Consider the following 23,406-nt stretch of genomic DNA (forward strand, 5'->3'; position numbering starts at 1 on the left):
CTGCTCTCTGTTCAACACCCCTTTCCTAAGGCTGGCACTGTCTTTACCAGCACAGCCAGCCAAGTGGCCAGAATAAACTTTAGGATTCACCTAGAGAGACTAGGATGGGCTGGGTTGGCTAGGACCAAGGAGCAGGACATAAAAGCAGCCAAGAGGTCATGTCTCTTTAACCGGACTTTTCTCTGGAAAAATGAAAACAATGATAGTATTTTTACCTAATAATAGTAAAAATCTACAAAGGCCTGGAGTGGAGACTGGAAAAATGCCATGCCTATTAGCACTTACCCAGAAAGCCTCTGCATTTCCACTGTATCCACCCCACCCCACCCCAATCCACAGCCTGCAACTCACAACCCCCCCAAAACTTCCTTCTGCCTGTCTCATCCTTCCCGCTCGCTTTACCGGGTGTTGGTGAGTTGTTGGTTTATTTTTTTTTTTTTTGGCTATTTATCAGCAGATTGTGTGGAGCTGAGTGGTGTGAGCCTCACCCTGCTAAATAAAGCTTTGGTATTTCTGATAAAGCCATCAAATTCCTTATCACACTGACACAAAGTGCATTTAAAGAGACAGACACCCTGTCCCTCCTGTCCCACCAGCCCCTACCCCCTGCACTCAGTTCAGATTTCCAGCTGCTGGGGAACTTCTGGATCAGACACCAAATACAGGCTCTGAGTCTGTGGTTGGGTGGACATAGAGCAGGGCAAAGGCTGGGACTCAGGCCCACAGCTCCAACACCAGGGCAGGGATGCAAGGTGTGACATGGTGCTTTCTGACCCCAGTATGGGACTAGAAGGGAGCTCTCAACAGAGGCGTCCTGCAGCAGGGGACATCCTCACACAGCACAATCCTGGATGAGGACTCAACCTGCTGTGGGAGAAGTGTCCTGGGGAACTGATGGCTTGTAGGGTAGTTCAGATCCTGAGGTCACCACGCCTCAATCACAGCAGCACCAACGGGGCTGGCAGGATGGAGGGCCAGGGCCACTGGGCCTGCTTAACATGGGACAGAGAAGGGGCAGCGTCCATTCAGTCAGACTTGACCACTCACCACGGACTCAGCAAAGCCCCACCTCCTCACAAAGCTCCGGGAGGAGGCAGACTATTGCCCCGTTTGACAGATCAGGAAACCGAGGTTGACTGAGGCCACAGCATCAGTAACAGACAGGTCCAGCTGGGCTCTGGCCCAGCTCTGGGCAATTTTGCTTGTGAGAGATGCTTTTCCCCTAAAGGATTTGCTCTAGGCTCTGTTCTCTTCCACCTCCCCCATTTGTGACCCCACAAAGACAGCCTTCTTGTGTCCCTGCGCCCCCACCCACTTCCTCAGCCCTAGCTCGGCAGCCCAGACCCTGCGCCCACACACAGCCTGTTGGTTAAGGAATCAAATTTATTATTTTTAATTATTTTGATTTATCAAAGCAGCAGCTACAATCATATTAAGCCAACTTGGCTTCTTGGCATTTAACAGATACAGCTGCCGCAGGCCTCCCCCAGACTCCATAAAATACCCAGCCTGTCCACCTGCTCCCTGAGGGGGGCACCCGAGCCCCCTTCTCCAAGAACCCCACATTCAAAGGCCACTAGGCCCCTGCCTCCATCCCTGCCCTGCTCTGCCAGGAGCATAAGCAGCTGGATGAAGTCACCGAGGGCCAGAGGGATAAGGAGGAGGAGGAAGGAGCTGGGGCACAGCTGCCAGGTGCCCTCGGGGAAAAAAAGCACCTTGGTCCCTAGCCCAAGGAACACGTCAGACACCTGCCTACTGGGTCCTGGGGAGCAGACCCCGGTGCTCACTCCATCCCAGGCCTGCGACTGGGCAATCAGCACAGAGGAGCCCGATCATCCCTCAGCCCCACAGGAGGAATTACAAACCACACCATGTATGTCAAAGGAGAACTGTGTTCTTAATGGATGATTTTTCAGAAGCAGATAGCCACGGCTTTCTTCCAAGGCACCTCTGGGTGGACTCAAATCACCAATTTTGGTCAGCAGTGGAGCATGTTAACCACCCAGGGACTGTGGAGTAGTGGTTAAAGCATTTGGCTGCTAACTAAAAGGTCAGCAGTTCGTACCCACCAGCTGCTCCACAGAAGAAAGATGAAGTAGTTTGCTTCTGTAAAGATCTGCAGGCTTGGAAACTCCATGGGACACTTCTACTCTGTTCTATAGGGACGCTATGAGTTGGAATTGACTTGATGGCTGTGGGTTTTTTTTTTTTTGGCAAGTGAAGGAGGCTACATGGTGTAAGTGGTTTATGATCTGCTGCTAATTTAAAGTTTGATGATTCAAACTCATCCAGCAGCACCATGGAGAAAAGGACTGGCAAACTGCTTCTGTAAAGATTACAGCCCAGAAAACCACACGGAGCAGTTCTGCTCTGTAACATGTGGGGTTGCCATGAGTTGGGATGGACTCAGCAGCACAAGATTTTTTGTGCAAGTGAAGAAACAGGCTCAGATAAATAAGGTGATCCATCCAAGGTGCACAGCTCATAAAGACAGTGGGGCCAGAACACAAACTAATTGAATTGAATGCCCTTGCTGTTTTGACCACATCACACTGCCTTCCCTTCAGACCCGGGGACACACCCTGTAGCTGGTGGGATGGAGGGAGGTGGTAGAAGAGAAAGGACCGTGAAGTTCAAGGCAAAGGTCCAAGGCTGCACACATGATACATTTGGAAGCCAGGTGCTTGGAAGAAGGAATCCCTAGGAGGAATACCAGCCACAGGATTTTTGGGGGTGCCCACTCCCACCCAGAGCAGGAGGAGAGGCTGGGACCCTCTATAAGGCAAGAGAGTAGGAGCAGGCAGATTCACTGCTCAACCCAGGGAGTCCCTCAGGGACTGCCTGGAGTCCAGTAACTGGGCTCAGTGAGGGAAGAACCCACAGGTGTCAGAACAGAAGAACCTAAGCAAACTGCCCATAAAGACCTTGGGCAATTCTCACAGACCTAGAGTGGCAACTGCAAGGCTAAAGGGTCCACAGAACCTACTAGAAGCAGCCCCTGCCCCAGGGGCAAGCACACTTGTGGAAGTGGCCGGGGCTTCTCTGTAGAGTGAAGAAGAGGTAGGTGGACAGCGGAGAGGGAGTGTCTTACAAGAACTCCTCTCACCACATCTGGGGCAGAGTGTGCACTCACACACAGGAGTAAGAGTTAGCCAGGGTGCACACAGTGTCCCTGGATGGTGGAAATGATGAAGCGCTCAACCACTAACTGAAAGGTTGACAGTTAGAACCCACACAGAGGTGCCTTGAAAGACAGGCCTGGAGATCTGCTTCTGAAAGCTCACAGACTTGAAAACCCTGTGGAGCAGTTCTTCTCTGCACACACGGTATTGCCATGAGTTGGAGATGACTCGATGGCAACTGTGTTTTTTTTTCTTTTTTCTTTTTGTGGAGGAAAGCACTCACTCACTGCTGTCAAGTCAGTCCCGACTCATAGCGATCCCTCCTTGGGTTTCGAGGCAGTATCACTACGGAAGTAGATTGCCCAACCTTCCTTCCGAGGAGTGGCTGGTGGGTTTGAACTGCCAGCTTTCTGGTTAGCAGTCAAGTGCCTGAGGCACTACGCAGGAGCCATATACCTTCTGGTCCCCAGTGCTCTGGCCCAGAGGCCTGCAGCCTGTCCATCTGGCCGCAGACAGAGTCAGATTCAAGTTCTAAACTATACAGGCAACATCCGGCAAGTTCTCTGGCCCCTCGGAGCTTGAGATTCCTTATCTATGAAATGTGTGCAATGATAGTGCCTATTGAAGAGGGTTGCAGGGAGGATTCAGGGAGATAAAGAGTGCACAGCTCTCAGCAAAGTGTCTACACATTTTCTATGTGCAAAAAGTGGTAGCAGTGACCATCATCACCACCATCCTCCTCCTCATGATTGCTGTCAGCATCTAAATGCCTTTTTAACCAGAATAGGACACTAGAGTTCCTGGCTTTGGGACTGGTGACAGCAGAGAGACTGGAGGGCAAGCCAGATATTGCTGACTGGCCTCCCTAGCTATGCTCCCCAAGAACCTGAGGGAGCCCCAGAAACATCTAGAGGAGGTCACCCCTGCTGCCTGCCCCAGAAACCAGCTAGAGTTCAAGGCAAGTTGGGGGAAACCAGTAGGACTTGTGGCAGTCACATGTGCCTATCAAAAACTGCACATTCACTCAGCTTTCCTCGGGGGATCCATGTCCTAATATGGGCCCAGCAGCTTTCTGGGTTATTTCGAGTACATGTGATAATGACTGCAGGCTTCACTTCTGCTGCCCCCAGAAAACTTTCCATGTGAGGAGTGGGAGGACGGCTGGCGAAGAATGAGAAGGGCGCAGGGAAGCCCAAGGTCAGAGAGAGTGCACAAAGTGGGCACCTATGGGCAACCAAAGGGGAGGAAGAAGAGCAGGGGACTGGAGGAGTGCGCTGGTCAGGGAGCTGGGGCCATGTGATAGAGCAGGGCACAGTGAGCTGGGCAGGGTAAGCCAAGGACACAAAGACACAAGGTGAGCACACAACCACTACCTCTGCCTCCCAGCAGGGGCACCAGGGAAATAGGCCTGGGGAGGACAGTAGACAACTACGAATGGGGCTATTTAGGAGCAAAGTAGGATGTGTTATTGCAAAAACAACAAGCCCACTGCCATCAAGTTGATTACTACTCATAGCAACACTATACGACAGAGTAGAACTGCCCCATGGGGTTTCCAAGGCTGTACATCTTTATGGAAGCAGACCGCCTTATCGTTCTCCCGTGGAGTGGCTAGAAGATTCAAACCACAGACCTTTTGGTTACCAGTCAAATGTCGAAACCACTGTGCTACCAGAGCTCCTTAATGTTATTTTAGCTGCCGTCAAGTCAGCCCCAACTCATGGAGGTCCCCATGTATCAGAGTGGAACTCCTCCACAGGGTTGGAGAAAATACAGCCAGAATGCTCCTTAGAAGTGAGGATAGTAAGACTGTTTTGCTTATTTTGAGGGGTCAGTTGTTGGAGAAGGACATCATGGTTGGTAACGTAGAGGGTCAGCAAAAAAGGAGGACACCCTCAATAAGATGGATTGACACAGTGATGGCAACAATAGGCTCAACCATAACAACGGTTGTGAGGGTGGTGTAGGATCTGGCAATGTTTCATTCTCTGTGAGTCCGAGCTGACTCAATGACACCTAATGACAACAACAACAGCCCTGACAGCAGCAGGTCTTTCTTCTGTGGAGCCACTGCGTGGGTTTGAACAGCCAACCTTTGGGATGGCAGCCAATCATAAACGACTTGTGCCATCCAGGCTCCTTATTTAAGAGCAAAGCAGGAGGAGCCTGCATTCTGCCTCCTGGTCCATAACTCTGGATCTCTTTCACCCAGGAGCCAAGCTGGGCTCTTGGACCCTGGGCAACATCCTGATACCTGGAGCCCCCTTGGCTCCTTGATTTATTTACATATTAATTATCTTCCTACCCAAGCTTCACCCATCAACTCCAGACTGCACAGGGTTAAAGGAGGGGCTGGCTGGCTTTGCCTTCACTCTACCTCAATTTCCACTGCTCCCATCACCTACCTCCCCCACCCCCTGATCTTCGGGAAAAAAACCCATCAAAATAACTATTTTATGTCTCCAAATATGCAGATCATTTTCTTTAATGAAAGATGCTTGACGTCTCCGATCCAATTAATATGCAAATGCAGGAGAGGATTTATTTGTGACATTCTGTCTGGGTGAGAGAAAACAAAAAAGGCCTGTTAACCAAAACACTAATTGCTGTGACTGATTGTCACATATCATCATTTTCATAGGATCTCCTCCATTCCCAGCTCTCAGGGAGCTCAGAGCCAGGACTCATGGCCACGCAGGCATCAAGGAGAAACAGGGCAACCAGCTACCTGCCGGTGCGTCCCTCTCATCACCAGACTCCCATCTCAGGGCCAGTGATGGTAAAGGTGTCAACTGGTTCTGGTCCCACAGTGTCCGTTGGTTACTCTCTATGCTCTGCCACACTTTCTGAGATGTAGTTATATAGGGACTTACTCCAAATCAGGAGGAGGGTAGCACATGTCTCTGTTGGATTTGATAGGCTGGAGAAGGCCTCAGGCAGCCTCAGTCTAGCACACCCACCTACCTCAGTGGAAGCCACTCTGTTTCTTGTCGCCTAATCCTACCTACTGGGAAGCAGAGGCAGGGCCATGTGAAGGGGAGGAAGAGGGGGCCCAAAGTGGTCTCTGGAGTCTCTCAGTTACTACCCTCCTCTTCTATTTGCTTCTCACGTGGTATCTTTCACCTCAAGGTCCTCCCAGCACCGGTTAAGAGAGGCCACCCAGAAACTGTCCCTAAGAAAACCTCCTGCATGGCTTTTCTGCGAGGTGCAGCATGAAGGGCGGCCTGGGCCATGGTTCTTCCTGGGCCCTCAGCTAAGGCTAAGTAACCAGGGGGAGTTCTCAGGAACCCCCCTGACTCGTCTCCTTAGCCTTGGCTTCACTGGCTCCCCAGCGCCCAGTTTCAGCGTCCTTGGGAACTCAGATATCTGTGTTCCGGAGTGGCATGGGGTGGGTGGCAGGAAAATTAAAGAGGCTTTCTTTGAGAGCCCAGGACATTGGAGCTTGAGGCTAAGAAGTGAGCCTGCTAAGCGACTGGGACCCCAAGTGCAAGGCCCTTTAAGTCTCCCCTGTTTGCTGGCCCCTCAGTGGATGTTGACGATGGCGTAAGGAGTCTATGGAAAGCTCTGAAGACTTCCAGCACCCATGCAGCTAGGCAAACACCCATGCCTTGGCCCAGCCCCTGCGTGGCCCACAGTAAAGTAGGCAGGTCAGCTTCCCACATGGCTTCCCCGAGCAGCTCAGACTCCCTTGTAGGACCATGGGGCTTCCTTTGCCTCCCTCATGTGTTTAAGGAGAGCAGGGAAGGGAGGGAGCATCGTTGGGGCTTCTCTATCGCTAAAATCCAAGGAGGCATGGAAAAGACATGTTTTGTTCAAGGAACGCAGTGACAGGCAAGAAGGTCCTGGGAGCCACACAGTTCCAAACTCAAGGCAAAGAAGATTTGCTAATGGAGCTTCAACGTCCACTGAGGGGCCAGCAAACAGAGGAGACTTAAAAGGCCTTGCACTTGGGGTCCCAGTCGCTTAGCAGTCTCACTTCTTAGCCTCGAGCTCCAATGTCCTGGGCTCTCAAAGAAAGCCTCTTTAATTTTCCTGTCACCTACCCCACGCCACTCCAGAACACAGATATCTGAGTTTCCAAGGACACTGAAACTGGGTGCTGGGGAGCCAGTGAAGGCAAGGCTAAGGAGACAAGAGTCATGAGGGTTCCTGAGCAGCCCCCATAGATGCTGAGCCTTAGCTGAGGGCCCAAGGAAGAACCATGGCCCAGGCCGCCCTTTATGCTGTGCCTCGCAGAAAAGCCATGGACAAGCCCCAGACTCAAGGGTCAGCGAAGCAACAGGCACCTGTTGAACGCCATCTTCGGCTGCCTAAGGACCGCCCCTGCCTAGCAGGGCGGTGGCGGTGGTGGGATCCCGGCTGACTCCCATCTCAGGCTCCCTGTCTCCTGCTCTATCCCAGCTGCCTCCCTCAGGCAACTCCACATCGGCCTCCAGGAAGAGCTGGCGCCAGGGCAGCACAGGCAGACACTCTCCCCTCAAAAAGGTCTGCCCCCGCACCCCGGGAACAGGCTCAACAGGATGCCATGCGGAGGAGCTTAGAAGCCTTCCGGGAAGAGCGCGGCCTTGGCACCAGTCCGGCCGGGAAGGAGGTGAGCAGGGTCTGCCACTCTGTCTGCCGCTCACCTGACTCGCGCCCACGGTGGCAAAGCACCAATGGGGTGCGCGTGGGCGCAGACAGGAGACCATATCATGGCGCCAGGAGCCCAAGGGAAGAGCAGGCAGCTGGGCGTGGCAGCAGGGAAGCTGGTCAGCTGGACAGGGCCAGAGGCGTGAAGGTGTCATTGGTCAGTGGGGACGGTAGGCAGAGGGACGAGGGAGAGAAAAGGCCCTCCTTGGAATGCTGGAGCCTGCCTTACCCAGCCCAGAGGTGCTCACTTGCCTGGGCCCATGCACACACCACCATTAGCTGAGTGAGAGTGGACAGACCTTGTTCCAACTGTGCCTGCACCCACCCTGTGTGACACTGGGGCATAGGACCTGGGGGTTGTGGGAACAACAATAGGACCTCACTGGGCCCTGATTATGAGCCCTTTTGAAACCAACACATCTGGACATTAAAACCTTCCATAAAACAAAGGAGCAAGTGGCTTTGGCTCTGAGTAGTCTATTAAAGCCAGACGCCTGCCCCCCAAAACGCTTTCTCCCCCTGCCCCAAAGCCCAGCCTGGGCACATGCCATGTTGGCACATGCCTAGGGTTTGACTGGGGCTACACCAGGTTCCTGGCAGTGAGCAGAGAGCCCTGAGCTTCGTAGGTGCCCTTGTCATGGAATCCAGGGAAGGCCAGGACCCCAGGGCGTCCCATTAGCAGCCCTGACTGGAAGCTCTCTCCTTTGCCTCCCTTGGCCCTGTCCTCCGTTCTTGTTTCCCATGGTCCAGGTCCTCTGGAACTAGAAAACCTGCCCAATGGTTCCATTGCCTCCTAAATCGCTCCTCAATGTGTCTGCCCTCACAGCTTGCCTTTCTCCAGTCACCTCAGGTGGTCACCCAACTTCAGCACCGCCTCAGCTTTATGTACCCTAACCCCAGAGCTTCCCTTCCCCTAAGCCTTGAGGTCCTTCTCAAGTCCAAGCCATGTCAGCGTGGACCAACCCCAAGCCCACACTCAACCCCTAGCACCTCCCGAGTCTCCAGATCATGCCAGGCTGTTGGTGGGGACCAGCGTAGAGTCAGCTTCCCAACCCGGGACCTTGGATCTCTTCACCATGGAGCACTCTTGGAGAAGGTGACCAAGTCCACATCAACCTCCCTGAAAGGGGTGTAGTGCTAATGCCACAGCAGCTTCAAAAATACCCCAGCACACAATCCACAGGGTTACAGAAGAGGCCACACGGTCAGGGCTTGACTATAAATAACCAGCAAATCATCCCACAGAGCCCTGGCCCCCTCCCCAACACCAAGAACCTTTCTCAGGAAATCAAAGTGAACACAACTGTTACCAAGTCACTACTAAAATATTTACCAGCCTGGCAAAGTGCCGAAGGTGCTTGGCACTGACGGTTTGCTTATTTACAAGGCTGTTTTAAAGGGGAGAAAGCAAAATAAGGTAACCTGAGCTATTAAAGCAAGGGGGCCAGGTGGCACCTACCAGCTGTCAGCTGTCCCAGGCACAGCGGGAGCTGGAACTGTGCTGGTGGAGATCCCCCCAAAACGGGTCAGGAAAGCCAACAGACAGGCTGAGGAGTCCCGAAAAACCCAACCAGCATAGAGGGCGTTAGGCGTTGGAGAGGCTGCCCCATTGCTATCTTCGTTCCAGCTTGAGCCCCAAACGTGCCCCTGGTGTTCCGCTCATCATTCAGAACTGGAACACTGGGGGGGACTGCTCCCCAAACAGAGGCAGAGAGGGCAAGGGCCCCGGCAGTGCCCAGGCAGGGGACAGGCAGGCTGGGAAACTGGGGCACACAGGGAGCAGGCAATGGGCGGCTGTGATTCTGAAGATGCCATAAGGAGGACATACGGGGGACCCGGGGCAGAGAGTGTGCTTGAGTTCCTCTTCTTCCTCTTCCTTTGAAGTTCCCATGTGGTTTAAATTTAATTTTGATTTTCTCAACTTTTGCAGATTGAAGCTGAAATAACCTACAAATTACTTAATGTGTTGTAAATCTGGGGAAATTCGGGAGTAATGGGGACCACATGTTGCCCGGGAGGAAGCCCACAGAGGGGTGAGGGACGGCAAGCCCTGCAGACACGCAGGTGGCTGTCCCAGGTAGGGACACGATGGCTCCCCAGGAGACACTCATATATCCCTGGAGGGAGGGGGCTTGGGCCCCCCCAGCCAACTGTGGGGTGGGAGTAAGTTTCCTGAGCTGGCCAGGGCACCCTGGATGGACACAGTGAGAAAGTGTTAAGACCATAGGCTGACCAAGTCACCGCTGGGGCAGCCTGGTGATTGTGGGCCCAGGGCAGCCAAGTAGGCCACGTGCCAGGCGCCTGCCAGGCCCCTGGGCTGAGCCAATGCCGCGCTGGCCTGGCTCCCCATCCATCCGGGGGGCCTTTCCTCCTGGCCTCGCACTGCATGCGTGTGGCTGTCAGCTGAGCTCCTACCTCCCTTCTTCCCCTCCCGCCCGCCCGCCCGCTTCAGCAGATTTCTCTCAAGTACTAAGCCATATGGTTCCAGTTAAGCTCCATATTTTTCCTTGTCGATTGAAGAGACACACTTTCCTCTTTGCCAGACAGTTTGCAGATTGCTCTGTTGGCTCAATTTCTTATTGGATTTCTCAAAAAACCTGACATTTTAAATTAATTTACAGCCACAACAAAAAGAGTTCAGAATTTTAATGGTGTTGTAAGTAATTTTTAGGTAATCCACTCCAGATTTTGATATTAACCTTTGAAACTGGAGTTCATTCAGCTACTATGTTACAATACACAGTCAGACTCCAGGCTGGGGGAGGCCAGGCACTGGGGTAGGAGATAGAAACCAGGGTTCCAGAGCTGGTTTCTGTTAGGGATCCCCCAGGGGATGGTGCCAGGGAAGTCCTGGACCAGTAAGTGACAGACAGTGACAATAGGCGAAGGGAATGGGCAGAGGGCTGAAAGACAGCAGGCCAGGCACAGAATAGGGGGCATCACAATAGGAGTGGTCAGGGTGGGGGTTGCTGCTGAATGTTCTGGAAGGATGAACTGGATTCAGCAGGGGGCATTATTCTCAGGGTCCAGGACCCCTTAGTAGCAAGAACAGGATTCCCAGTACATATGAGGCTTCGCCTCAGTGCTCTAGGAAATAATAATAATAATGATGATAAAAGTAATAATAATGATGACAGCTAACATTTGCAGAGCATTTGCTATATGTCAGGCACTGGATGAAGCATTTTATCTCACTGAATCTGCAAAACCACCCTACAAGGTAGGTACTACCACCACTACTACTACTAATTGCTAATGTCTGTTGAAGGATTGTGGAAGAAAGGCCTGGCAATCTGCTTCTGTAACGTTTATAGCAAGGAGACCCTCTGGAGCAGTTCTACTCTGACACGATGGGGTTGCCCTGAGTCAGAATCAACTTGTTGGCAATAGGTTTGTTTTTTGATATTGAGGGGTTATGAACGCAGTGGTGGTTCAGTGGTAGAATTCTCGTCTGCCATATGGAGACCCAGGTTCTCCTCCCCACCAATACATTTCATGCACAGCCATCACCCATCTCTCAGGGGGAGGCTCGAGCATGGCTACGATGCTGACCAGGTTTCAGCAGAGCGTCCAGACTAAGATGGACTAGGGAGAAGGGCCTGGCAATGTACTTCGAAAAGTCAATCAGGGAAAACCCTACGGGTCACCACAATAGTTCATCCATCCCCAACCGGGCAGGGGTCACCATGTGTCACGGAGTGGGGGTGGGGGGCTCATCGGCAGCTATCAACAACACTGAGGGGTTACCAAGTCCTGAGCAGAGTGAAGCCCTTTTAAAACACTATCTTATTAAATTGCAGCAGAAAGCCGAGAAGAGAGATGAGATGCGGCTCAGAGAAGTGGAAGAAATCTTGGCCCCCGACTGGCAGCTACTGACCAACAGCAGAGCTCTGGGATCCTGTTTCTCTGGCTCACTCCATGTTTCTCCTTTTACAAAATGCTACAAAATAGTTACCGTCATCATTGGTCCTTCTTCCTGGACTACAGGGAGTGGCAGAGAGGTGGGCTCCTCCAGGCTGGGGCCTGTTGAGGATGCCAACTCTTCCCCGTGCTGCCGTGGGACCAGCTGACAGCTGCACGTCACTGCGGACAGAGGCAGCTCTGGGCATGGGGAACGGGGCCCTCGCCAATGTCTTTACTAGGTTCTGGCACCACGCAGCCCCTGCCTGGGTCTGGTGCCAGCTTACTACACCAGCAGATTGTTAGCATTCCTTCCCTTCAGGAGTTTCCCAGGGCACCAGGGAAGGAGATGCCGAGATGGGGCCCTGGCCAAAGGCGGTTCCAGTCCCTGGAGGGTCCTCACTCAGCAGTGATCTTAGGGTTCAGAAGAGGTCCAGGGCCTCTGAGGGCAGAGAGAGGCTGGCCGGGGGCTGCTCAGAGACCCAGGGGCTCCTGCTCAGCCTTCTCCTGGTCTTGGGAGGAAAAGGTCCAGGGAATGAGTCAGCCCCCATGACATCCACTGAGATACCATGTAAATAGCACTGTCTGGGTGCCCAGGCCAGCTTTTCCAGCACTAAGGCAATGACAATGGAGAGAGTGAATGGAAGGGAGGTGGGGAGAGGCAACCAGAAAGGCTTTGACTTGGCCCATTCTGGAAGTGAACAGAGCACATGAGTGAAGAGGACGAGGACTGAGGGGAAAGCAGAGAAGGAGACATGGCAGTCAAGGCATGTTCCTGTTGGGAAGGCAGGACATGAACAGTGTGGACCCAGGAAGAAGAGAGCAGGTTATGGGAGAGTCGGGCAGAAGTAAGCAATGGGCTCACAGCTGTTCCAGGCTTGGGGGAAAGCTGGGCTGCCTGGATCTCCATGCAAAGCCCACAGCCCTCAGGCACAGCCCACAGCCTTAGAGCCCAGGCTCCAGCTTGGTCACCCTTTCATCCATCTATCTGTCCGTCCATCTAGCAATCCATCCATCACTTCCTTCCTTCTTTTAATCCTTTCCTTCCTTCTTTCCATCCCTCCATCCGTTCACCCATCCATCCCTCCATCCATCCATCCCTCTATCCATAATCCACAACTATTTATTATTTGCTACTCTGAGTGCAGGGTTTGTGCTAGGTCAGGAGTCCAGAAAATGCCCAGCCTCCCAGAAACACACACACTCAAGAATCTCATCCTTTTAGTGCATAGCCTGGGATCCAGCATAGCCCAGCAGTGTCCCAGTGATACCAACACAATGCCCACTCTCCAAAAGGCTGCCTTGAAGCTTTGTCCCCAGTGATCCCTGTCCCCATGCCTGGTCTACAGACTACAAAAAGGAAAAGAAAAACAAGACAAAACAGCCTTCCCAAAGATGCTGAGGCCCACGATAAGAACTTCCTTCCTCTCTCCACTTCCATAGAGAAAAGGCAGATGAGCCCTAGACTTCAGGGTAGCCAAAGCCTGAGCCATGAAGGACGGCAGAGAAGCTGGCCTTTACCTTCTTCCTGGTCAGAGTTGTCAGAAGAGCTGGGCAGCAGCTGCCAGGGCTGCCCACCACCAGTGCCTGGACGTGCAGGACTTGGAACCTGTGGCACCCTGGCTGACGGCCAGATAGCACGCACGAGTGTCGGGGGTGAGGTAGGGGGAGAATCCAGGTTCCCTATGCCCCCCGGCACCATGCCAACATGTAGAAGGTTGAACTTACCCCTGGTGGGATGCCACGTGCCCTGAGAGTGGGTATCCACTGGCACAGAATTATGTGAGGAGCAAGTGGTCTACCCGGCCTATCCCTTGGTCTATCCCTCTGCATGGCCCAGTGGTAGGTCCCCTTTTTCTGGGCACACTGCTGAGCATGGGGGACCTCCAATGCCCCACTGGCGCCATGCCCACTGCATACTGTGGGCTATCCCCATTGGCACCAGGCCGCACAGGGAAGGACTCAGACACCCTGCTGGACTGTAGCCAAGCTCTGAATGGCTCTCCCTGCTGGCTAGAGGCCATAAACCGGGCATCCCCAGGTTTGGGCCCACGGTACCATGTATACAATATAAAGGTCCATGGGGCTGCCTCCCTCCCACTCTCTGTTCATAGACAACATGTTCCATCACTTTATGGACCACGGGAAAATGTTAGATGTCTTCATAAAATTAGCTGTACTGTACAAACTCTTATGTAAAAATTAAAAGGAATGCCCTTCCCCTCTGGTCACCAGGACAATCAGGACCAACTGATTAAATTTTCATTTGTGTTCCAATTGAGGGAGCAGACCCCAGAAACTTCCTGAATTGTCTCCCTCCCCGGTTGTCTACTGGCCTCTTTCACTCTCTTTCTAAGTCTTTCTTTCTTAGCTTCTCTCTCCCTCTCTCGCTCTTTTTTTTATTTTTTATTTCCCCCCTTGGTCAGGTTAAAGCGCTCCTGAGGGGTGATTGACGGGGGTTGCCATGGAGACCTTGGCTTGAAAAAAAGCCTCGTTAGTTGCCAACTCTGTGTGTTGTTGTTTTACAACTGTGACCGACTGTCACATGAGAGGGGGGACAGCTGGGGGCCAGGCAGCACAAAGGGGAATGGCTTTTTAATGGAGTGCCTGGCTGGCGCTTGAAGACTCAATAAAGAGTTGCTGGTGAGTCCCCTTGCTGGGCCCGGCCCAGCACACGGGGCCGCAGGCCCTTTGTTCCGCAGGAGCTGGGATGGGAAAGTTGGGAAAACCAGCCGCTGTGAGGTGAAAACAAGAGGCTTTCCCCCCACTGCTCACTGGACAGCTATTTTCTCTCACTCTCAGGGTGCCTGGATGGAGGGGACAAAACCCAGTGTCTTGGACAGGCTGCCGTGCTGGGGGAGGCAGTTGGAGGCAGGTGGGGGAAGGGGAGTGAGGGCAGAGGAAAGTTGCAGGGAGGGGAGGAGAGGGGGACTCAGGGCCTGCCTCTGGCTCCTACCTCCCCATGGCCCTCAGTGGGAAGGCAGGTGGCTGATGGGAAATAGGGCCACCACAGGTGGGAGAGAGTGGGAGCCCAAGCTTAAGGCAGGCCTGAGCCCTAATGGGAAGCAAGAGGGCTGCGGAGGGATTTTCTTGGCAAGGAAGGCAACACTTAAGTAATAATTTGTGGAAGGGCCATGAGAATGTTACCATCCAAAGAGGAGGACTAGAGGGTGGCTAGACCCAGGTGGCTACTCTCTCTCATGCCAGGTGGCCCTAGGAGGGTCCCCCTGGCTGCCTTTCCCCACTGCCCAAGTCTTGGCCAAGGAAATCAGAAGGAGCCAGGAGTCAGTATCTTATAGCAGGCCAAGGAAGGCAGAAGCCAAGGGCCAAAGCTAAACCCCTTTCTCCAGCCCTGACCAGAGACAGGAGACTGGTGTGGCTTAGTGGTTCTCAAAGTGTGGTCTATGGGCCTCTGGGGGTTCCCAAGACTCATTTAGGGTCCTGTAAAATCAGAGCTAAGGAGCTTGACGGCAATAACAATAACAACAAATGGCATAGTGCCTAAGGCATGTGACTGCTAACCAGAAGGTTGGTGGTTCAAACCCATCAGCCACTCCATGGGCAATCTATTTCCATAAAGATTTACTGCCTCAGAAACCCAAAGGGGGTCGCTATGGGTCGGAATCAACTCGATGGCAGTGAGTTTGGTTTGCTTTTGGTTTAAAACTAGAGTTATTTTTTTAATAATATGAAGAATGCAGTTGGCCTTTTTCCCCTTGGTGACATTGGTTCAGATGGTGGGTAAGACTGCTGGTGGCTGAACATAACTCACAGTACTGGTGCTAGCTGTTGTTGTTGTTCTTATGTGCCATCGAGTCGGACCTGACTCATAGTGACCCCTCCTTGGATTTCCGAAGCAGTATCACTATGGAAGTAGATTGCCCCATCTTCCTTCCGAGGAGTGGCTGGTGGGTTTGAACCGCCAGCCTTCTGGTTAGCAGTCAAGTGCCTTAGGCATTACGCTACCAGAGGTCCCACTGGCACTAGTAGTCACTGTATTTGTCACCCTGTGCACTTGTGGTTAAAAATTCAAAAAGCCGTATTCACTTAAGAATGTCCTTGGTGAAACTGTAAAAGTTGTTACTTTTTTATTAAATCTTGACCTCTAGTATATGTCTTCATAATATTCTATGTGACAGGAAGGGAAACAGCCACAGAGTGCTTCTGCTGGTATTGAAGTCTAATGCTTGTCTTGGGGAAATGTACTTGTGTGATTGTTTTGAGCTGCAAGCTGAACTAGCCACTTTTTTCATGCCGTTTTTACTTAGAAGATCAATTGACAAACTATGATTTTTCAGCCTTGAATATTTAGCAGGAATTTTCTCAAAAAATGAACAAAGTGAACCTGTCACTTCAAGGAAAATTAACTAATAATATTTGTTGCCAATGATAAAATGGGAGCTTTCAGGTGAATATTAGAATTTTGGAAAATTTATTACTGCCATTGTGACTAATACTGAAAGATTTTTCTGATGAGATTGGTGGTGATACTAATGAATGCAATTTCTGAATGTCATATAATGAAATGTGCCAACATTTGCTTCCAAATGTTTACATTCCCCAGTGGACCAGAGTTTTCCAAATGACTGATGCATAAGGTTATAAAACCATGCATCAATGAATGCAAGATGCTAATGTAACAGAGTGTGAAAAGTTCATTGATGTGGTTTCAGATTCCACATTGCAACTAACTTTTGAGAAATTACTACTTGTCAAGTTTTGGTGTAGTATCAAAGCAGAATATCTACACCTCCCTTTTTTAACTACACTGGAACTCTTTTCCAACTACCTCTATGTGATTTTTTTCATATACTTCAACCAAAACAACATATCACCATGGACCAGATGCAGAAGCAAATAGAAGAATCCAGCTGTCCTCTATTAAGTCAGACACTAAAGAAATTTGCCAATTTTTTTTTAAAATAGTTATTCTCATAAATAACATGTTATTTATGTTAACACATAATAGATTCATTATTGTTATTTTAAAATGAATTAATAAATGGTTTAAAATTTTCTCAGTTTGAATTTCTAGTGTAGTAAATATTGACATATATAATCTACATAGTACAACACCCTTTGGGGTCCTCAGTAATTTTTAAGCATATGAAGGGGTCTGGAGACCAACAAGTTTGAGAACTGCTGACTTAGGGCAGAGGGAGCAGAGAGAAAGAAAGCAGAGCATACACGTAGTAGGGATCCCTGGGTGGTGCAAATGGTTAATGCACTTGGATGATAACCAAAAGGTTGCTTCAGACTTGAATAGACATTTTACCAAAGAGGACATTCAAATAGCCACCAGACACATGAAAGATGTTCAGCATCATTAGCCATCAGAGACATGCAAATCAAAACCACAATGAGATACCACTTCACTGACACTAGAATGGCTAAGATTAAAAAAAAAAAAAAAATTAACAAATATTGGTGATGATATAGGGAAATTGAAACCCTTATCCATTGCTGATGGGATTGCAAAATGACACAGCTGCTGTAGAAAACAGTGTGGCAGTTGCTCAAAAAAACTGAAAACAGAACTACTACATGACCAGCATTTCCACTTCTAGGTATATACCCAAAATACTTAAAAGCAGAGAGTCAAAAAGAGACTTGTATACCAATGTTAACTGCAGCACTATTCACAATAACCAAAAGGTGGAAACAACCTCAAAGTCCATCAACAGATGAATGGATATACAGTATAGATGGAGATTGAAGACATTAGCCTAAGTGAAACAAGCCAATTACAAAAGGATAAATATTGTATGACCTCACTTATATGAAAGACAAGAAATGACAAAGGTATAGAGACCAAAGTTTATTGGTGGTAACCAGGGGCGGAAGAGAGGAGGAAAGAGGGGGCTTAACGGTGACAGATAAATCTCATTGATTAAGGGTAGGGTTGCACAGCTGACTACTGTAATTGCTGTCAATAAGTTGTACACCTATAAAAAGTTGAAATAGCAAAAGTTGCATGATAGATATATTTACAACAATGATAAAATAAATAAAGAGCAGCTGCTGAGGCTGCTTGTATACAACCAAATACCTCACGGGATTTGGATCCTTGGTTTGGAGTTTTAGGGTCATGGTTTCATGGGACATTGCAGTTAACTGGCCTAATACTATGTTCAGTACTTCTGTTCTATGTCCTAGTCTACTACATAGTGCCTGGAGTATTAAAAGCTTGCAGGTGGCCATCCAAGGCACAATAATTGGTCTCGATTCACCTGGAACAACAGGGGAAGGAGAGTCAGGAATAGGAGGAGGATATGGAATGTGTGGGTATTTGCCTCCATGAACAACTGCCTCCTTTGCCATGAGACTAGAAGAACTGGATAGTGCCTGAGTACCATTACTGAACATTTTGAGCAAAGAATCCATAAAGAGTCATGATCAAAAGGGGGGAAATGCAGAACAGAATCTCAAATTCTCATTAACTCTAGACTTTCTAGAGCCATGGAGGATGGATGAACCCCTGAAATGACTGCCCTGAGAAAATCTTTAAACCTTAAACCAAAAATATGCCATGAAGTCATCTTAAAACCCAACAACAGGTTAACTTAACCAGTAAAAAAAAAAAAGGTATGGTCTTTTAAGAACTATCTATGTGGGATTAAGTTGACAAGAGCAAACTTGAAAGATTAGATAGGAACCTTAAGGGGCCAGTGAGTTTATGTTAATGAGGCGGGAACAGCTCAGAAGAGGAGGGTGAGAATGATCACACAACTTGAAGAATGTCATCAGTGTCACTGGATTGTACATGTAGAAATGGCTGAATTGGTGTGTTTGCTATGTATATTTGTAAGAGCAAAACAAAATCAAATTTAGAGAAAAAAAATTACAGCTTAGTAAACTGTATGGGGCAGTTCTACCCTGTCACATAAGGTCACTGTGAATTGGAATCGACTCAACCGCACACAACAAACAACAACAAAGAGGATAAAGACAGACATAAAATTTAAATATCCAAAATGCCTTGTTTTCTTTCTTCCCACTTACAGGAGGCAGGGAATTATCTGAGGAAATTAGGAGGAAATATGGTTTCCATTTTCTTGTAGCAGGATTTTAAGTGTTGGTTATCTTACTAGATTAGTTTGATGACCACAGCTTTATAGTTTCAACTTTGTATTAAAGCATAACATAAATAAAGAACAATGTACCGACCAAAGCAAAAAGGCACCTCAGAAGAAAGATATGGCAACCTACCCCTGGAAAACCAGCCACTGAAATCTCCACAGAGTACCGCTCTACTCTGACACACATGGGGTCTCCATGAGGGGAAGGTGATTCGGCTGGTTTTAGGGCTTTTGGAGTGGGGCTCCAACAAGGATCATTCTCAGGCCCACAGATGGCCTTAGACTTGGTGAACCTTGCTGCTAGGCCCCTTCCCAGGCCTACCAATGCATTTGAGAAAAACGATCCTAAAGCCAGAGGGCAGAATGGTGACCGCTGGGAATTCCCAGTCTGAGGACTGTGGAGTGAAATGGTACTGGCAAGAATTCGGAGAACAACCTGGGGCCTTGGATGAGCAGAGAAGTCAGAGGCAGTTGCCACTCAGCCCTTGGCCTGAGCAGGGTCTGTCCCCTTGGGGGACAGCACAGGATGCAGGTGAGGCAGGACCACCCTGGGTCCCACCACCCATCAGAATGTAAAGAGCAGCTGGTGGGAGGGGGGTGGCCAAGAATTTAGAGCTGAAAAGGGATTCTTGCCACCAGTGTGCAATTTGCAGGATGCCCTGGGCCCCTTCCCAGGGATGTGTTAATTATCCTCCCCCACTGGTCCCTCTGGGTACCCAGGCTGGAAATGAGCAAAGGCGGGCTCCGGCTTACTTAGCTCTGTTCTGCCTGGGAAAACCAACAGTCCTTGGCCCCAAACTTGGCTGTCATGCATAGATGTGGAATTTTCCAAGAAAACTTCAAAATCATCACTGATTGAGGAAGACATTTGAAAAGTGATCTTGAAGAGGAGAAAGGAAAGAAAGAGGGCCAGGGGTCTGGCACAAAGTCCCCAGGACAAGACCTAAGATTGACCTGGGGCCCAGGCCACCCCTTCCTCCTGTGATCTGAAGTTCCAAGAGCCACAGGTCCTGTGACTTCAGCTGAGCCTGGCACCCCAGAGTAAGTCTTTGGCCATTTAATCGGCCAAATGTCTCCATCCAAAGAGCCTGCATCAGATACCACTGGGAGGGAGACTCAGGGAACAGCACCCAACCAGACATATGCACGCCCTTCAATCCACAAACTTTACCTCATTAGATGCTAGGAGCTCATCTGGGACAGTGGTAGAAAGCCCTCCACCACTGATCCCTCCCTTCCCATTACTCAAAGGCCGGCAGAGAAGTGCAATCAGGTAGCTAGCTACCCATTAAGTAACCATAGTGGGGCAGACGCTGCTGCGACTGCAATGCCAAGGGGACCCAAGAAGGGAACCACAGTCTTGGGCAATCTGGGAAGGCTATTGGAAGGAGGTGGCATCTATGATAAGAAGCCTAGAGGAACTGTTGAAAAGAGGCATTTGCAGGACAGTGGATAGGAGGCTGGCCTCCAGAGACAGACTTGGGTTAGAATCCTGTGCCTTGTTAGAATCTTAGCTTTTTGTTTCCTGGCCTCAGATAAAGTTAGATGATGTTAGTACCTGCCTGTAGGGTTGCTGCAAGAATAAGTGAAATAATGCAGAGAAAGAGGGGGACAGCATGCTTAGCACATACTGAATACTCAATAAATGTTAACTGTTATATAGGTTATGTAAGTGATGGTTCAGTGGTAGAATTCTCGCCTTCCGTGCAACAGACTCAGATTTGATTCTCAGCCAATGCACCTTATACCAACCACCGTTCTTTGTCCCTGGAGGCTAGTGTGTTCCTATGCTGCTGAATGAGTCTCAGAGGAGCTTCCAGACTAACATGGACTAGGAAGAAAGGTCTGGCAATCTACTTCTGAAAATCAGCCAACAACACCCTAATGGATCACAATGGTCTGATTCCGCTGTACCTGGGGTCATCAGGAGTTGGCGACTGACTCAGTGGCAGCTAATAACAACAATATTTATAACTGTGTGAGCTCTCTCCTCACCCTGCACAGGCCCACCACCACCAGATCCCCAGACTAGCCCATACCAGGCAGAGCTACCAGCCCACAGTGGGGGCACTGCTAGACCCCTGGCCCTATCAGCCTCAGCCACTACGCCCTCCCCTCAACAAAACACAGGCACACACAGGGAAGTAGGGAAGTGAGTTGGGGTGGGGGCAGACTCCAGAGGCTGGTCAAGCAGATGACAGGGGGAGGTGGCAGCCGCCTGCCTCTCTGGAGCATAGGAAGTACAGTGCACTACCCCGCGCTGATCTTGGGGCGGATGTCTTCCTTGATGCAACTCCAAGTCACCTGCCCGGGAAGAAGCCGGGGGGGGGGCGGTGGACAAAAAAGGAAGAGAAAAATCCCACGGCCATGCCCTCCCCTGGAAAAAAAAAAATTCCAGGAAACAAAATACAACGACATCTTTTTATTTTGTTTTTTTTCGGTAATTATACTAAAGATGAAAAACTCATAATAAACATCTCCCAGTCCCCACCTGCTAACAGTAATTATAATAGACTCAACAATAAATGGTAAAGCAGGGCAGCACTGCATCTCGGGAATTCTCTGGGGCATGTGGATTAGCTCGGAAAGCCTGAATGATTAAAATACACTAATTAAAATTTTGTGTTCCTTGGTAACTCGTCTGCCTGGGCCCCTGGTGTTGGCAAAATGGGAATTAACGTGACAAAAGCAACACAGAGGGTTTTTGTTTTAAATAAAGAAAAAAGGAGAGAGAGAGAGAGAGAGAGGGAGAAGGGAAGATCTATATAAACAAGTTAGGCACCAGGAGAAAAGAAAGAGTCTGCTTTTCTCACTATTGCTAAGTGGAGCGCCAAAATGTTTGGGACGGGCAAGCGGAAGAGCCGGTCAGGCCTTGGGGAGGTCCCCTTTGGCTGCCCTAGGGGTACAGGGAGCATGTGTCCAGGAGTCCCTGTTTAGAAATCATTACTGGGGAGAAGAGGGTGGGAGGGGGACAGCGAGACAGTGGGCGCCCACCCAGCCAAGCTTTCTAACGGCATTCCTCTAGGATGGGTCGCATACCCCCAACTCCCCGCCCTATGGCCAACACGGGACCCTGGGAGGGCGCAAGGGAGCTTCTACCCCATTGCAGTTGCACAAAAGAAATTGAACACTTTTGAGTTGCCCTTAGCAACCTAATTGCATCAGTACATTGCACACAGGAGCCAAAGTAACTGAATTTTGATGAAAAGACGGCGGTAATTTACGGCATCACAAAATTAGTTGTCATGGCGACGGGTTAATTACATCTCAAATTAACAATGCAAGTGTGGTGAAATTAAATATAAATCATATTTTCTGCATAAATTATAGGGGTTGATTAGACCGGGGCTCTGGGAGAGGGAAAGGTTGAACCGCCACGGGCCCCAAGCTGCATTCTGAGCTGAGGAGAGAGGCGCCTGCAAGCGCGGGCGCGGATGGGGAGCCCTTGGAGGGGACAGGGGGACCGGCAGAGTCAGGCGCCAGGGCTGCCGTGGCCGCCTCCCTCTGCTCTGGCTGCCACTCGCAGACTCTGTCAGCTCACACCTCGCAGTGGTTGTCCCCAAAGTTTGCTTCTGTTTGTATCAAACTTTGGCTGGGGGAGGGATGGGCAGGCAAGCTAGAGTGATGGCTGGTGCCACTTAGCCAAGTGCCACAGACAGTTCTCCCTTCACACGTCCCAGAGAACTTTCCTGGTTTCTGGTCCTGCAGGAAGCCCACAGGGAAAGCTCCACAGATGGCTGCTTAGTCCTGGATCTTGCCAGTTAAGTGGGGTCCAATGGCTTTTGAGTCACGGGCCTCTGCCTACCAGGGGACAGGCCCCATGCCACTCAATAGCCCAGTGGTACTGGTCTTGGGCTGCCCCAGTGGGTAGCAGGATCTGTAGGAACTCAGAACATCCAGAGGAAGCTACTGATGACCACAGGCAGCAGCAGGCACATCTGGCTGAAGAACGTGCTGTTCCTGCCACTTGGGCAAAGCCATATTACTACTGATGCCAGGGCTGGGGGCAGCTTCACCTCCTGCCTCCCTTGAATTAGGGAAGAACTGCCAAGTGTTAAAGGCAAAAGAGATGTCAAAGATTGATGTGCTCATTCCCTTGCAGGCACTCTGCCTAGCAAAAGATTGCCCAAGCTATGGGCATATGAAGGAGAGGAGTCCCTCTAGGAACTGGGCAGTGTCCAAGTGCCTGTGCCCTGGCCACCCCCTGTGACTGACGGGCAGCAGCATCACACTGCTCAAGGGTACACAGACTCACATTTCTAGGCTCAACCAACTAAGTTCCTCTGACCAGTTTTGGCTCAGCTCAAGCTAACCAGAATGCCCAGTGGAGAGATCCTTTAAAATCCTGTGTGCCTCCCACCTTTCTATTTCCAGCCCATTTCTCAGGTTTTGAAGAATACAAGGTAGAAATCTGTGCTCATGGGTGAAAGTCTCATTTAATACCTGGACAGAGGTAGCAGGAGATGATAAGCCAGGAGTTCCAAACTCTAGCAAGTGGCAAATCACTGAGCAGCTTGCTCCGCCCCTGGACTCCTCAGGCTTTTCCCTGGAAGGCTCAGGTTTAGTTAAGTCTGGAGTTGGGCCCAAAAATCTGTGTTTTTAACCCATTCCACAAGTGATTTGGATGCAGGCCATCCTGGGCCCACACTGCAACACTATTAATAAACCTATTGAAC

The 23,406-nt window shown here is 50.3% G+C and overlaps 1 protein-coding gene across 1 annotated transcript in view; it reads right to left on the bottom strand.

Moving 5' to 3' along the window:
- CASZ1 (castor zinc finger 1) overlaps nt 1-7,815 on the bottom strand; it is a gene marked incomplete at its 3' end in the record, with an annotated part of 91,360 nt that extends 83,545 nt beyond the window's left edge. Inside the window, exons 1-2 of the mRNA XM_042781187.1 lie at nt 7,748-7,815; nt 7,166-7,244 (exon numbers count right to left, since the gene is read on the bottom strand). Coding sequence (XP_042637121.1) covers nt 7,166-7,244; nt 7,748-7,815 — 147 coding nt within the window. The remainder of the gene's footprint in view (nt 1-7,165; nt 7,245-7,747) is intronic.
- Between the last annotated feature and the right edge of the window lie 15,591 nt (nt 7,816-23,406).

The sequence above is a fragment of the Orycteropus afer genome, unplaced genomic scaffold (genome assembly GCF_000298275.1).
Source record: "Orycteropus afer afer isolate SDZICR_OR568_19922 unplaced genomic scaffold, OryAfe1.0 scaffold00094, whole genome shotgun sequence".
Classification (NCBI taxonomy): Eukaryota; Metazoa; Chordata; class Mammalia; order Tubulidentata; family Orycteropodidae; genus Orycteropus; species Orycteropus afer.